General features: G+C 37.8%; 2 protein-coding genes across 2 annotated transcripts in view; both read right to left on the reverse strand.

The window, feature by feature from the left end:
• The window catches only part of LOC124712452 (mucin-7-like), a 41,158-nt gene extending 38,504 nt beyond the window's left edge, over window positions 1-2,654 (reverse strand). The window contains exon 1 of the mRNA XM_047242747.1: window positions 2,620-2,654. Within this exon, the coding sequence (XP_047098703.1) occupies window positions 2,620-2,654 (35 nt within the window). The remainder of the gene's footprint in view (window positions 1-2,619) is intronic.
• LOC124711915 overlaps window positions 1-14,821 on the reverse strand; it is a 77,487-nt gene that overhangs the window by 41,937 nt on the left and 20,729 nt on the right. The window lies entirely within an intron of this gene.

Genomic DNA, 14,821 nt, shown 5'->3' on the forward strand with positions numbered 1-14,821 from the left:
CCCAGTTGTAGATAAGCCAGAGCACAAAATCAGTTATACTTATTACATCAGAATATCCAGGGACTAAGAGGTAAGCTTAATGAGTTGCTTATTTGTGTTGAAGAATTTGAGATGAGCAAGCCGGTTGACATAATGTGCCTCTCTGAACATCATGTGACCACTGGTATATGTATGTTAAATGTTACAGGACCCAAGTCCACTTCTTACTTCCATAGAGATAATATGGAGAAAGGATGAGTTGCCACATTTGTCAGAAACTGTTCTGATTTGAAGGATATTGATATTAATAAATTTTCCTCAGAGCAGCACTTACAAGCTTGTGCAACAAAAGTAGTGTTTCATAAGAAGTCCTTTATAATAGTAAATATCTCTTCATAAAATGCCTGGAAGCCCTGTTGTCCCAGCTGACAGTAAAAAACAATGATATAGTGCTTGCTAGTAATTCTGTCAGAGACAGCAAAGGACCTGGTAGAGCAGTTGAACAGAATTGACAGTGTCTTGAAAGGAGGCTTTAAGATGAACATCAACAAAAACAAAATGAGGATAATGGAATGTAGTCCCATTAAATCAGGTGATGCTGAGAGAATTAGACTAGAAAATGAGACACTTAAAGTAGTAGATGAGTTTTGCTATTTTGGGAACAAAATAACTGATGATGGTCGACATAGAGAGGATATAAAATGTAGGCTGGTAATGGCAAGGAAAGCATTTCTGCAGAAGTGAAATTTCTTAACATCAGGAATAGATTTGTATGTCAGGAAGTGTTTTCTGAAAGTATTTGTATGGAGTGTAGTCATATATGGAATTGAAACATGGACGATAAATAAATTAGACAAGAAGAGAATAGAAGCTTTCAAAATGGGGTGCTACAGAATAATGCTGAAGATTAGATGGGTGCATCACATAAATAATAAGGAGGTACTGAATAGAGTTGGGGAGAAGAGGAATTTGTGGCATAACTTGACTAGAAGGAGGGATCAGTTGGTAGGGCATGTTCTGAGGCATCAAGGGATCACCAATTTAGTATTGGAGGAAAGCATGGAGGGTAAAAATCGTAGGAGGAGACCAAGGGATGAATACACTAAGCAGATTTAGGACGTAGGTTGCTGTAGTTACTTAGAGATGAAGAAGGCTGCACTGGACAGGGTAGCATGGAGAGCTGCATCAAACCAGACTCTGGACTGAAGACCATAACAACAACAATAGTGATTTTAAGGTGGATTTATTGAACAGCTCTGTCAGCAAACTATTATTGCAGTCAGACTGTCATTCAATTTAATTCCTAATGTGAACTTTGCAACTAGGGCATTTAAATGTTCTGTAAGTGCTATTGATAATGTCTCTGTAGACAAATCTAGGGAAAAAACTCATTTCACAGAACCCATAGTAAATGGTCTATTTGATCATGACATGTAGCATCTTGTGTAAATGTTGAAACTTATCAGGATAAAAAATCCATTAAATCTGAGCTCAGAAGTGTAATAAATCAGTCAGAAATTTTTAGGGTGTTGGTCAAAGACTTGAACTGTGTAACAGAACATATTAAAGGCTTTACTTTACCGAAGTATGCGATACCCTCCAAATTCAACCAGTTTGAGTATTTATGATTATAGAAAAGTTATTGTGTATGTTAACAATGATTGCATAACATGTCTGCATAAACAGTCAACCCATTAAATTATACTGAACAACTGACCCACACGAAAGTTTATATCACTTGATCACTGATACAGCAAATGTCATCATGTAAAAACACTAAGTTCATCTAAAATAATTAATATGAAGTACGAAAAATAGTGGACAACTTAGGTATTTTGGATCTCCTTAAATAAAAATCACTCAGTGAAACCTATTTGTTCACTAGGAGCGGTTTCACTCAGTATTCACGAAATCAATCCTGTTTTAGACGAAAACCAATGTAATTCTTAATAATTCATGTTAATTACTTATTTATGCAAATTAGAGAAGTCAATTGACAAACTTCCAAAAAACGGCCTTTTTGTAACAAAGAATTATTCTGTCAAGTCAACAAATCTGTCTGTCATTTTAATAACATGTTAAATTATGTCACTCGATGCAAATTAATAACTTTTCTGCACAAATTATGATAACAGATGTACATGTGACTTGTAAACTATATCTCTTTTTAGTAGTTCTTTGACAATGTTATAAATACAAGCAGCAAGAATGGTCAGGAGGCAGTCGGAATGTCACTTTGGTAAAGTGTGTTTGTGTGTTATTGTTTGAGGTGGATAAACAATGCAAAGATCATGTAATGGAAGTACTACTTTGTGTTATGTCATGGTCTTTGGTGGACAGTGGAATTAAGATGGCCACCAGAGTAATAAATATTTGAAGATTACATATTTGTTGGTTTCGCTCGTTCTTTATCATCAAAAGCACATAAAAAACACGGGACCTCATGTTTTTAACCCTAGACAACCAGATTTAGAGCCAGCATCAGCATCGAGACACAGCAGCGATCCAGCAAGCAGCAGCGATTACTACAACGCATTTTAATGGCGCCAACCAAACATCAAGTGCTAACAAGCTCCGTAAATGGGAGTGAAATAGTGCGATTACAGCAATTAGCAATATCAACGACTAGGCGACCATTACAAAAGTGGGGGCTCGTCCGGGATCTTTAAGTGCATCGATGATAATAGTGCAGCGATGAATTTCGTAAGTGCTTAGCACTTCAAAAAAAAAAAAAAAAGTTTATTTGTGGAGTGTGGCAACAGTGAAGATATGTCAAAGTGAAAAACAAAAAAACGTGTGTATGTGCGATTACGAAAAACTGTCATCACACCGCTCGGAAGATTAACGTCTGGATTGTCAATGGAATTCATCAATCAAGAAAAAACCGAATAGATGTGAAAAAAGCCAACAAGAACACTGATCACGACATCATAGTATAGCTACATAAAGCAAGGTATTTTGTTGTTGTCATTTAAAAAAAAAAAAAAAAAATTATAGTTAACATGTCTCTACCTGAGAGTGATGAGATCATAGGAAACGTAAAAATTGAACCAGGGGATGGTGAACAATTAAACTTAACAGAGTGGCTAGCAGAGTTTGCAACTCAAATAAGCTCGCAACTTAAACAATCGAGTGAACAAGTAAGTTTGAAACTTAAAGAAATCACAGATATACTGGATAAGTTAAGTTTGAATTTTGATCTATTAACTACTCATCTCAATGAGAAGTGTGAGGAAATTAAAACTACCCTCAGTAAGGACACTAGCGAACAGCTGATACACTTCAGAAAAGAATTTCAAATTAAAGTTGAAAGTTTAAATGAAAATATACAAGCTAACACAGACAGCATTGCTGTCATCTACAACAGAGTAGATACTGAAGTTGAAAGATTAGATCAGAGAATAGACAAAACGTCAGAAAACCTTAAACAAGAATACAACCTGTATACCACTAATGTAGATACAAAAGTAGAAAATATACACACTAAATATACACAATTGGAAGATGCATTGATGTCAAAACAAATGTTTTACAATCAAAATACAATGTATGGAAACATCCAAGTGAAATGCTTTCCTGGTGAAAATCTGCACCCTATTGACTTTATTCACCAATGTAAGGATATGTTTGTTGTAGGAATGTCAGATAACATAAAAATTAAGTTAGTAAAACGGTTTCTAGAAGGGGAGGCCCTATCCTGGGCAAATGAGAATAATGATTCTTGGAATACTTTTGAAGAGTTTGAAGGTAAATTCATTTGTAAATTTTGGTCACAATCCATACAAGCCAGATTAAAGTCAGAATTTCTAAATGGACCAGTGTATAGAGGGAAAATAGGGGGAATGCAAAAATTTTGCCGAGACCAATTGAAAAAACTTGCTCATTTGAATAACTCATTTGATTTTATGACACAAATTGATGTTTTAAAAAGAAGGTTACCAGAGAGACTGCAGTGGGAATTGGTCCATGGACCAGACGATTCAATGGAAGAGTTCCTGAAATTTGTAGATAGATTAGATGGGCCTTGGAAAGAGAGAATAACCAAAGTTTTGGCTCTGGCAACAATCAGTATGGGGGGTGGAACAGGAATGTAAATAGAGATTATTATGGGAGGAGAGACTTTGAAAATTCTGGAAATAATGCTCCAAATAGGGGAGATAGGAGATATGAAAATGATTTCAGAAACAGTACACAGGAGGGAGGATGGAGGAGAGATAACAGGAATGATACAAATAGGTATTGGGGAAGAGAACAAGATAGACGGGGGTTTGTTGAAACTAGTGAACAGAATGACAACTACAAACGGACAGACCAAGGGAACCAGCCGGGAAACGATGGACAGTCCCACTAGATGTCCATAGTTTTGGGGCTAGACAATATTATGATAGGACAACACATAACCGAAACTGGAAAAGGAGAGGATACAATGTAAAGAGTAAATACCATGAAAATACTGATGTTGTTAGAATGAATAAATTAGAATTTAATAAAAGGTTTTGGGATGCTATGAGTAAAAGTGATACAGTTAATAAAAACAGGGTTCAAGCACAGGTAGTTAGCGAAAGTGCAGAAGTTGAAGGTATTGCAGAGTTCCATAGTTGGGCTGAAAAAGATACTGGTGTTAATAAAAAGTCAGACACACCACAAATAGAATCAATTTTGGAGGGTTTATTTGATAAGAAGGGGGATGCCGAGGTGTTTAATGGAGCCAAAGACTCAATTGCTGAGATTCAGATACATAGGGGGGAAACTGAAGATGGGGTTGTTGTGGAGGAGGAGGAGGAAGAAGTAATAGAGGGACATTTAAATAATGATCCTAAATCAAGTGATGTTACTGATGAGACTGTGGAGGAAGAAATAAAAGTATTTGTGGAATTGAAAAGTGATGATGTAGTAAAGGTAAGCGATGTGACAAACATGGGTAATAATGAGGTTAATTTAAGTGAAATGCAGACTAGGGAATGTGTATCTGAGGACAAGCTATTGCCTATTGGGAACTATGAAACACTAATCTATGAGAATGGTAATAATAATAATAATAATAATAATAATAAAGAAAATATAAAGGGATGGAATGTAAATGTGTGTTTTCAAGAAAAAGGGGAAAAGTTTTTAGAAGTTTTGTGGAACAACTATGGAAACTGTATAAACAAAGATGCCTTTTGGAAAGAATTGGCAAAGGTAAGTGCAACCTTGTATCCTACATGGTGGACAAGAATCCGTAGTGGATTTCATAAAAAATGGGGTGAAAACAGTAGTTTGTTAAGTGGCAACAGAGTGTTAAGAGGGACAGATAGAAACAAAGGTTTATATTTAAATGTCAATGCTTTGCAAACAGAGAGGGATGTGTCTAAGTGTAGGAAAGAGGAAATAGACTTAGAAACTAAAGAAATTGAAAATGATCTATTGTTTGTAAATACTGAAATAGACAATGATGTTGAGCTAGGTTGTCCATATGTTAAAGTAAACATTTACATTGGTCCATTTGAAATAAAAGAAAGCCCACATCCTAATGCGTATAGACTTATCTTTCCCAGATCAAGAAGGTTATTTGGATTAAGAAACATCACTGAATTGAAACCATATAAACATGATTAAGCACATTTCCCTGTTTGAATACAGTTACTTACCCATTTTCCGTAAAGCATTTTATCAGCAAAGAATTTTACTGGGTGTGTCAAATAGCAACTACCACTCATCCTACAGACCCTGGAAAAGTTCCAGATCTTTGAGGCAATGTTTTTATATTGTCACTATTGAATATTAAATTTGGAGACATCTTCTTTACTTGCAAGGGGCAAGTTTAACCATGCACCCAAAGAGGTGACAAACATTTATTACTTTGTTTGTATTGTTGAATATGGGACATACTTGCACCAAATATAAAAGACAGTGTAAAAATTGTTGTGCAAGACCCATCATTTTGTTACTATTGTTTTCTTAGGCATAAGATTTGTGTACAATTTTCTACAGCTAATCAGATGTTCACCAAGTTTGATGTTTGTGCTATGTTGTGACCAATTTAAGTGTCCAATTTTAGTATCAATTTGTTCTTGTACTATCTTGACTGTGTCTCAATGGGAGACAAGTTTTTTTTAATATTTTCTTTTTTTTAAAATGCATATTATATTCATACATGTGACTTCTCTAGTGTTTGTGTTTATATATCACGTCCATACTTATAATTATGTTCTTTGTTTTCATTTCCTTTATGTGGCTCAAAATGAGTAGACAGCTGCAATATTTTCCTACGGACATCTGAACTGTCCATCTATGTAATATATTTATGTTCCTTCTATTATCTTGATTATTCTGTGACTCAATGAGAGCTGACTTTGAAATAATTTACATATATTTTTTTATATATCTTAAGATCGCATGTGATATATTTGTGTCTGTTTTTGATCATTTTCCATGTGGCTCACTGGGAGCAAAGATTAAGTTTTTTTTTACTTTCATATATTACTAAATATTTTTATTATGCTGTCATACTGAGAGCCATAACACAAAGTGCATTTGAAACAACATAACTAAAATATTTGCAGGAAAAAGTCATTTTGAAACGGTGTAACGGTCATGGTATACATACACATTATGCATAGTAAAAAAAAAAAAAAAAAAAAAAAAAAAAAAAAAATTATTAAAGTAGTACTTTTCCAAATTTTAAGCATTTGACACATTTGTCCTAGTCGGCTAATATCATTAACATTCTGTAAATGATATTACCCGAGGGGGGTATTGTAACAGAACATATTAAAGGCTTTACTTTACCGAAGTATGCGATACCCTCCAAATTCAACCAGTTTAATGAGTATTTATGATTATAGAAAAGTTATTGTGTATGTTAACAATGATTGCATAACATGTCTGCATAAACAGTCAACCCATTAAATTATACTGAACAACTGACCCACACGAAAGTTTATATCACTTGATCACTGATACAGCAAATGTCATCATGTAAAAACACTAAGTTCATCTAAAATAATTAATATGAAGTACGAAAAATAGTGGACAACTTAGGTATTTTGGATCTCCTTAAATAAAAATCACTCAGTGAAACCTATTTGTTCACTAGGAGCGGTTTCACTCAGTATTCACGAAATCAATCCTGTTTTAGACGAAAACCAATGTAATTCTTAATAATTCATGTTAATTACTTATTTATGCAAATTAGAGAAGTCAATTGACAAACTTCTAAAAAACGGCCTTTTTGTAACAAAGAATTATTCTGTCAAGTCAACAAATCTGTCTGTCATTTTAATAACATGTTAAATTATGTCACTCGATGCAAATTAATAACTTTTCTGCACAAATTATGATAACAGATGTACATGTGACTTGTAAACTATATCTCTTTTTAGTAGTTCTTTGACAATGTTATAAATACAAGCAGCAAGAACAGTCAGGAGGCAGTCGGAATGTCACTTTGGTAAAGTGTGTTTGTGTGTTATTGTTTGAGGTGGATAAACAATGCAAAGATCATGTAATGGAAGTACTACTTTGTGTTGTGTCATGGTCTTTGGTGGACAGTGGAATTAAGATGGCCACCAGAGTAATAAATATTTGGAGGTTACATATTTGTTGGTTTCGCTCGTTCTTTATCATCAAAAGCACATAAAAAACACGGGACCTCATGTTTTTAACCCTAGACAACCAGATTTAGAGCCAGCATCAGCATCGAGACACAGCAGCGATCCAGCAAGCAGCAGCGATTACTACAACGCATTTTAATGGCGCCAACCAAACATCAAGTGCTAACAAGCTCCGTAAATGGGAGTGAAATAGTGCGATTACAGCAATTAGCAATATCAACGACTAGGCGACCATTACAACTGGATAGATGTTCACAGTACTTCTAACTCAAATGGAAAATACAAAGCATTCATTAATAAAGTTATTTCCTCTTCTGAAAACTCTTTTCCTCTGCAGTTAAATCAAATCGAACAAAAGTCTAAAAATAAACGATTACACAAGGAATAAAGATATCACATGGAACAAAAAGGAGACTGTATTTACTACCCAGGAAGAGCTCTGATGTTAGTGTTGTAGTACATTACAAAGAATACTGCAAAATATTGAAGCAAGTAATCCAGAAATCTAAGCAGCTTTATTATGAGAAAAAGATAATTACATCAGGCGACAAAATGAAAACTATGTGGGACATAGTGAATACAGAGACAGATGTGGCCAAGAAGGAAGAGGAATGGGTAGTTCTAAAAACAAATGAGAAATTGGTAACAAGTGCATGTAGTGTTGTGAACCTCTTAAACAAGTACTTAGCTTCTGTTACTGGCAGCCTGGAGTTATTAGGTTCAGTAAACTGTGCAATGGAGTATCTGAGATTAGTCTAAAAATAACTTCAGTAAGATGGAAATAACACTCATATATCCTAAAGATGCAGCACCACTATTCTAGGAGAGCACGACCGCTACAGTCGCAGGTTCGAATCCTGCCTTGGGCGTGGATGTGTGTGTTGTCCTTAGGTTAGTTAGGTTTACGTAGTTGTAAGTTCTAGGGGACTGATGACCTCAGAAGTTGTCTCATAGTGCTCAGAGCCATTTGAACCATTTTTGTTCTAAGAGAAACATAAATTAAAATAGATGATCAAAAGGTGATTGTGGTAGGCCTACCACATAGACATGACCTTGTGGAATCCTCTATTGTAAAAAAAACAAGAGATCCAAAAGGCCAACATGGCTTACAGGCAGATCTGTCAGTCCAGTCCAAATGCTTCTTTCCTCAGCATAAATGATCTGGAAGAAAAGCATTTCACAGCACATGGCATGCATGTGAATAAAAAGGGCAAAACATTACTCAGCTGGAGAATTAAATTGTTTCTAGAGAGTTTTAATCATATAAATGAGAGCTGTAACACTACTGCAGTGCTATCAGAAGAAACAGCGTGCAAAGAACCATCCCTGGCTGACAATTGTAGGCCTGCAAAATCCTTATGTACCAGATAATCCAGAAGACACGGAAGCTGTCACTGAATGCCCAACTGCACCCAGAGGAACAAAAAACAGCAACAGCAGTAGAAATAGAAACACCAACAACAGAAGAAGAGGAAACAACTGCATGCTCACCTGTACTCACAACAACAGCACCAACAGTAGAAGACACAGAAACACCACCAGCAGGAGAAGAGGAAATAGCTGTAGGTGATAGGTGTAGTGTAACAAGCAGGTGAAAAATAGTGCCTCCATCCCACCTGACAGACCTTTTAACATCAGGCACAAAGAGGAGGAAACCATCTCGATAAATAGAACCAAATTTTTAGCTCTATTTCAACAAAATGCACAGTCCATAAGGAATAAAGTTCAACAACTAGGATTAGAATTGCAAAAACTAGACAGTACCATTGTGTGTATTACTGAACATTGGTGTAAGGAAAATGAAATTATATAGTTTGCATTAACATTTTATGACCTGGCCTGTTCTTATAATAGAATTTCCATATGTATTTATGTGAAAAAAGGCATAACATTCAAAATTAGAAAAGATCTTATAGCATTAAGTGAAAACAAACATCTTGAACTATCTGCAGTTGAAGTAACAGAAAACAGCTTGTCAAAAAAATTAATTGTATTTTGTATATATAGATCCCCAGCAGTAATATGGACATTTTTTTCTCAAAACTGAAACAGAGCTTAGAAAAGGTAACTTGTCCAAAAATGAACATTCTCATATGTGGGGATTTGAACATAAACAGAATGAAATCAATTGTTAGTAGTACCTACTTGAATATTCTCTGCAGCTGTGGCATAACATCACTCATTAACTATCCAACTAGAGTGACCATACAATCTTCCTCAGTAATAGATCATGTAGTAACAGACATAGAAAGAAAGCACTGCCACTTGTTCAAAATCTAGGCCTATCAGATCATCTCTGTCAGATATTAAAAGCAAATATTTGTGTAGAAAAATCTGTTAAACTGAATGCATGCAAGAGGGTCTTCTCAGAATCAAACCTATGTCATTTCTCAACTTAGTTACAATATGAAGGGTGGTAGGAAGTGTATACAGAAACAAAATGTTTAATAAATTCATGACAATATTTAAACTAAAATTTGAGAAAGCATTCCCCAAAACATTGCATTCAATTGGAGCAACAAACAAAAATAAATGGGTGACCAGAGGTATCATCAAAAAATCCTATGAAACCGTAAGGTATCTCGCATCCATCAAAATCAGCCAGACTGACCCGGCTTTTTTAGAGTTCTACAAAAATTACAGGAGAACTTACAGAAAAGTATTGCTAGCTGCAAAAACTTACAAATGGCAAAACATTACTGAAGGCAGATAACAAAAGTAAAGCAATCTGGAACATAATTAAACAGAAGGCAGAAAATGATGGACAAAAACATCTGGAAACTGATTAAAAGCAAAGATGTTGAAACCAGCAACCCAAAGGAACTAGCAAACTTTGTGAATGAATACTTTGGTGGGATTGCTAAGAAATTGCAAGAGAAATTTCCATACACATATGTTCTGTGCCAACAGGACTAGCCACCACACTCAATGGTGCTCTTTCCAGCAACAGAGCGAGAGGTGGCACAGGTGATACACCATCTAAAGAGTAAAAAATCCACAGGGTTAGATGAGATCCCAGGCAGTGTGCTAAAGAAATATATACACAACATAAAAATCCCATTAACAATTATAATTTGTTGTGGATTGGCAGGAGAGCCAACCCACTAATGTTAGAGGAAGCCGAAAGGCACGCGTTTAAGCTCACGCAGGCTGGCGTGAGGTCTGGAACAGGACAAGGAAATTTGAACTTAGAAAAACGGACGCAGATGGTGGAATACTTAACTTTAATCCATTAATGTTGAACGTAGCTCTAGTCTCTACATTATTTACAATATCAATAGCAACTGATAATGTCACCTTGCTAGGTCGTAGCAAATGACGTAGCTGAAGGTTATGCTAACTATCGTCTCGGCAAATGAGAGCGTATTTTGTCAGTGAACCATCGCTAGCAAAGTCGGCTGTACAACTGGGGCGAGTGCTAGGAAGTCTCTCTAGACCTGCCGTGTGGCGGCGCCCGTTCTGCAATCACTGATAGTGGCGACACGCGGGTCCGACGTATACTAACGGACCGCGGCCGATTTAAAGGCTACCACCTAGCAAGTGTGGTGTCTGGCGGTGACACCACATAATTAATGAATCTTTCAGATCTGGCTGCTTTCCTGAATACCTGGAACAAGCAAAAGTAATACCAGCACTAAAAAATGGTGATGCAAAAAATGTAGAAAACCACAGACCAGTTTCCTTGTTATCTCGTATTTTCAAAATAATAGAAACCACAATGGAAAACAGACTAATGATTTACCTAGAAAAATTTAACCTTCCCTGCAATGAACAATTTGGTTTCAGGCCCACTAAAAGTACACAGACAGCTATAGCACAGTTTACCAAAGTCATACTAGAAGCATTAGACAGCAACAGGCATGTTGTTGGATTTATCAAAGGCTTTTGACACAGTTGAATATAGAATTTTATTACACAAATTAGAACTATTAGGAATAAGGGGTACAGCAAAGTGACGGTTTAAATCATACCTGGAAAACAGGGTGCAAAGAGTTGAAATCTCACATATTTGCAAAAGATTGGAGGTAAAACACTTATCTGATCCAATATATACTAATATAGGTGTCCCCCAGGGAAGTGTACTGGGCCCAATCCTCGTCCTTATATACAGGGTGATCAAAAAGTCAGTATAAATTTGAAAACTTAATAAACCACGGAATAATGTAGATAGAGAGGTAAAAATTGACACACATGCTTGGAATGACATGGGGTTCTATTAGAAAAAGGTATTGCTAGACGCGTGAAAGATCTCTTGCGCGCGTTGTTTGGTGATGATCGTGTGCTCAGCTGCCACTTTCGTCATGCCTGGCCTCCCAGATCCCCAGACCTCAGTCCGTGCGATTACTGGCTTTGGGATTACCTGAAGTCGCAAGTGTATCATGATCGACCGACATCTCTAGGGATACTGAATGACAACATCCGACGCCAATGCCTCACCATAACTCCGGACATGCTTTACAGTGCTGTTCACAACATTATTCCTTGGCTACAGCTATTGTTGAGGAATGATGGTGTACATAGTGAGCATTTCATGTAAAGAACGTCATCTTTGCTTTGTATTACTTTGTTATGCTAATTATTGCTATTCTGATCAGATGAAGCGCCATCTGTCGGCCATTTTTTGAACGTTTGTATGTTTTTGGTTCTTATCAAACCCCATGTCATTCCAAGCATGTGTGTCAATTTGTGCCTCTCTATCTACATTATTCCGTGACTTATTCAGTTTTCAAATTTATACTGACTTTTTGATCACTTGGTATATAATTGATTTCCCACAGAATGTCACGCATGGGGAAAAAATACTGTTTGCTGTGATGACAGCACTGTAGTGATTACAGACAAAAGCTCAACACTGTTAATAGAAAAATCCAATGAAGCTCTTAGAGACATCTGCAAATGGTTGCTAAAGAATAAAGTAACTCTAATTTTAAAAAAGACAAACTATATAAACTTCCGACTAAATAAAAAAAACCCTTGACACTACACTGAAAGTAAACAATGAGGTACTTGCTTGTGTAATGGACAGCAAATTCTTGGGGATGAATATAGACTGTCAGCTAAAACAGACAGGGCATGTGAACAGGCGAGGCATCTCGTGCTGGCTCAGATGTACTTCTGAAAGTACCTCAAACCTGTTGTTAAGATGTAAAGGGACACCCATGCAACTGGAATCCACTTTCGCCTTCTACCCAGAGATTCACGAACGAGCCACTGTTCACCAATCACCTTCAGGCAACTGTCGACTGTAAATTGGAAGGCGCAGCAGCATCAGGAATCACAGGCCTCGTAGGTGCCAAGGCATTCCACTCAGGTGCCCCAAAACCACTGCAGCCCAGGGCAGCAGTCTGAAGCCTGGGGACCGTGGCCAGCAGAGCTTCCAACTGTTTGCAGACAGTGGCCATTTCCCCCTGCATTCGTACACAACAGGTGCAGCGCCAATACATCTTTAACCATCTTTTTTCTCTATGCTCCAAGTAATCTATAATCAGGAGACAATCTTGGTGTATGGTACCCAGACCCATTTGCTGCTTTCCTGTCTAATGCACCAAGGGAAAACAAAAATTGAATTTTCAGTACTCCATATAATTATTGATATAATTTAATAAATTTAAAATGTTGTCACAATTTACTCATTAAGAGATATAATCTTATGTGCAAGATTTAATACAAAAATTCAAGTATTAAAGTTAGAAACTGTGTATTGACCGATCAGCAGAACATCATGACGAACGACGTATATTCGATATAAACTCGTCCAGGCGATAGCAGCGCAACCTGATCAGAAATGACTGCTAGTCGGCCACAGTCATGGAGCATGTAGTATCAGTGGGCGTGCTGTCCGTGTGTAGAATGGGGAAGGCGGGCTATCTATCTGAGTTTGACCAATGGCGGATTGTGACGGACGGGAGGCTTGGCATGAGCATTTCGGAAACTGCACGACTTGTTGGGTCTTCGAGGAGTACTGTCATAAGTGTCATCAACACGAACACGTGGCGAAACCACATTCAGACGGGAGGGGTGGGGATGGGGGGTGGGAGAAGGGGTTAGGCGGCGACCCTTCGTTACAGATGTCACAAAAAAAAAGGTTCAAATGGCTCTGAGCACTATGGGACTTAACATCTATGGTCATCAGTCCCCTAGAACCTAGAACTACTTAAACCTAACTAACCTAAGGACAGCACACAACACCCAGCCATCACGAGGCAGAGAAAATCCCCGACCCCGCCGGGAATCGAACCCGGGAACCCGGGCGTGGGAAGCGAGAACGCTACCACACGACCACGAGATGCGGGCACAGATGTCACACATCGTTGGTTGGGCAAACTGCTAAAACAGAACAAACGGCAAACTGTGGCGGAACTATATGCTGGATAAGGTACGTATGTGCCAAAACACACAGTGCACTGAACACTCCTAACTATGGGCCTCCGCAGCCGACGATCCGTGCATGTGTCAATGTTTAGTTCAAAAAGTAGTCCACTACTCAGGAACACTCATCTTCAATAATTTGCCAGCAAATATAAAAAATTTAGTTACAAATAAAGATCAAATGTAAGCGTAGGCTTCCGCGGCCGTTGTCTTCTTCAATAAAATTCTTCAGGGTATCAGACCGCATCGTCATAATTTAAAATGCGCCAACGTTTCGGCCAGCGTTGCAGCTAGCCTTCATCAGGGCCTTACGTTAACTGCTAAATGAACACACTTGATTCCTTAAATAGCTGCACGTGAAAACCGTGTCGTTACTTGATTGGCTGTAAAGGGAGGAGGAGGAGGGGTGAAAGGTATGCTTTATTGGTGTTTCCTTTATTATCTGTCATTGGCTGAAATAGCTGTTTTCTATTGGTCTTTATATTAATCCACCCCATTGGAGGAGACGGACGAATAGCGAACAGGTGATGGCTGTGACGTCACACTGTTTCCATGCTGTCCAGAAGCCGGCTGCGGCGTCCCATTGCTCTGTGCGCTCGCGACCACTGCGGCTCTCCGCGTGTCTGCATGGGCCGTCACGGCTCTGCCGCCGCTCCGTAGCCCTGCTATTGCAGGCAGCCAAGACCTCGGAAGCTTGTACCCGTCCTCTCTATTCATGTTGGCGGGTCTTTTGGCTATTTCTATCGCCTCTCTAATCTTTCTTTTGAAAGTGAGAGGCTGTTTCGCCAGGACGCGGGCTTCTTGAAAAAATACTGGTTTCCCGCACTTGTCTCGGTGTTCCGCCACTGCTGACTTAGTGTGTTGTTTCAGGCGGATAT

The sequence above is a fragment of the Schistocerca piceifrons genome, chromosome 8, assembly GCF_021461385.2.
Source record: "Schistocerca piceifrons isolate TAMUIC-IGC-003096 chromosome 8, iqSchPice1.1, whole genome shotgun sequence".
In the NCBI taxonomy this organism is placed as follows: domain Eukaryota; kingdom Metazoa; phylum Arthropoda; class Insecta; order Orthoptera; family Acrididae; genus Schistocerca; species Schistocerca piceifrons.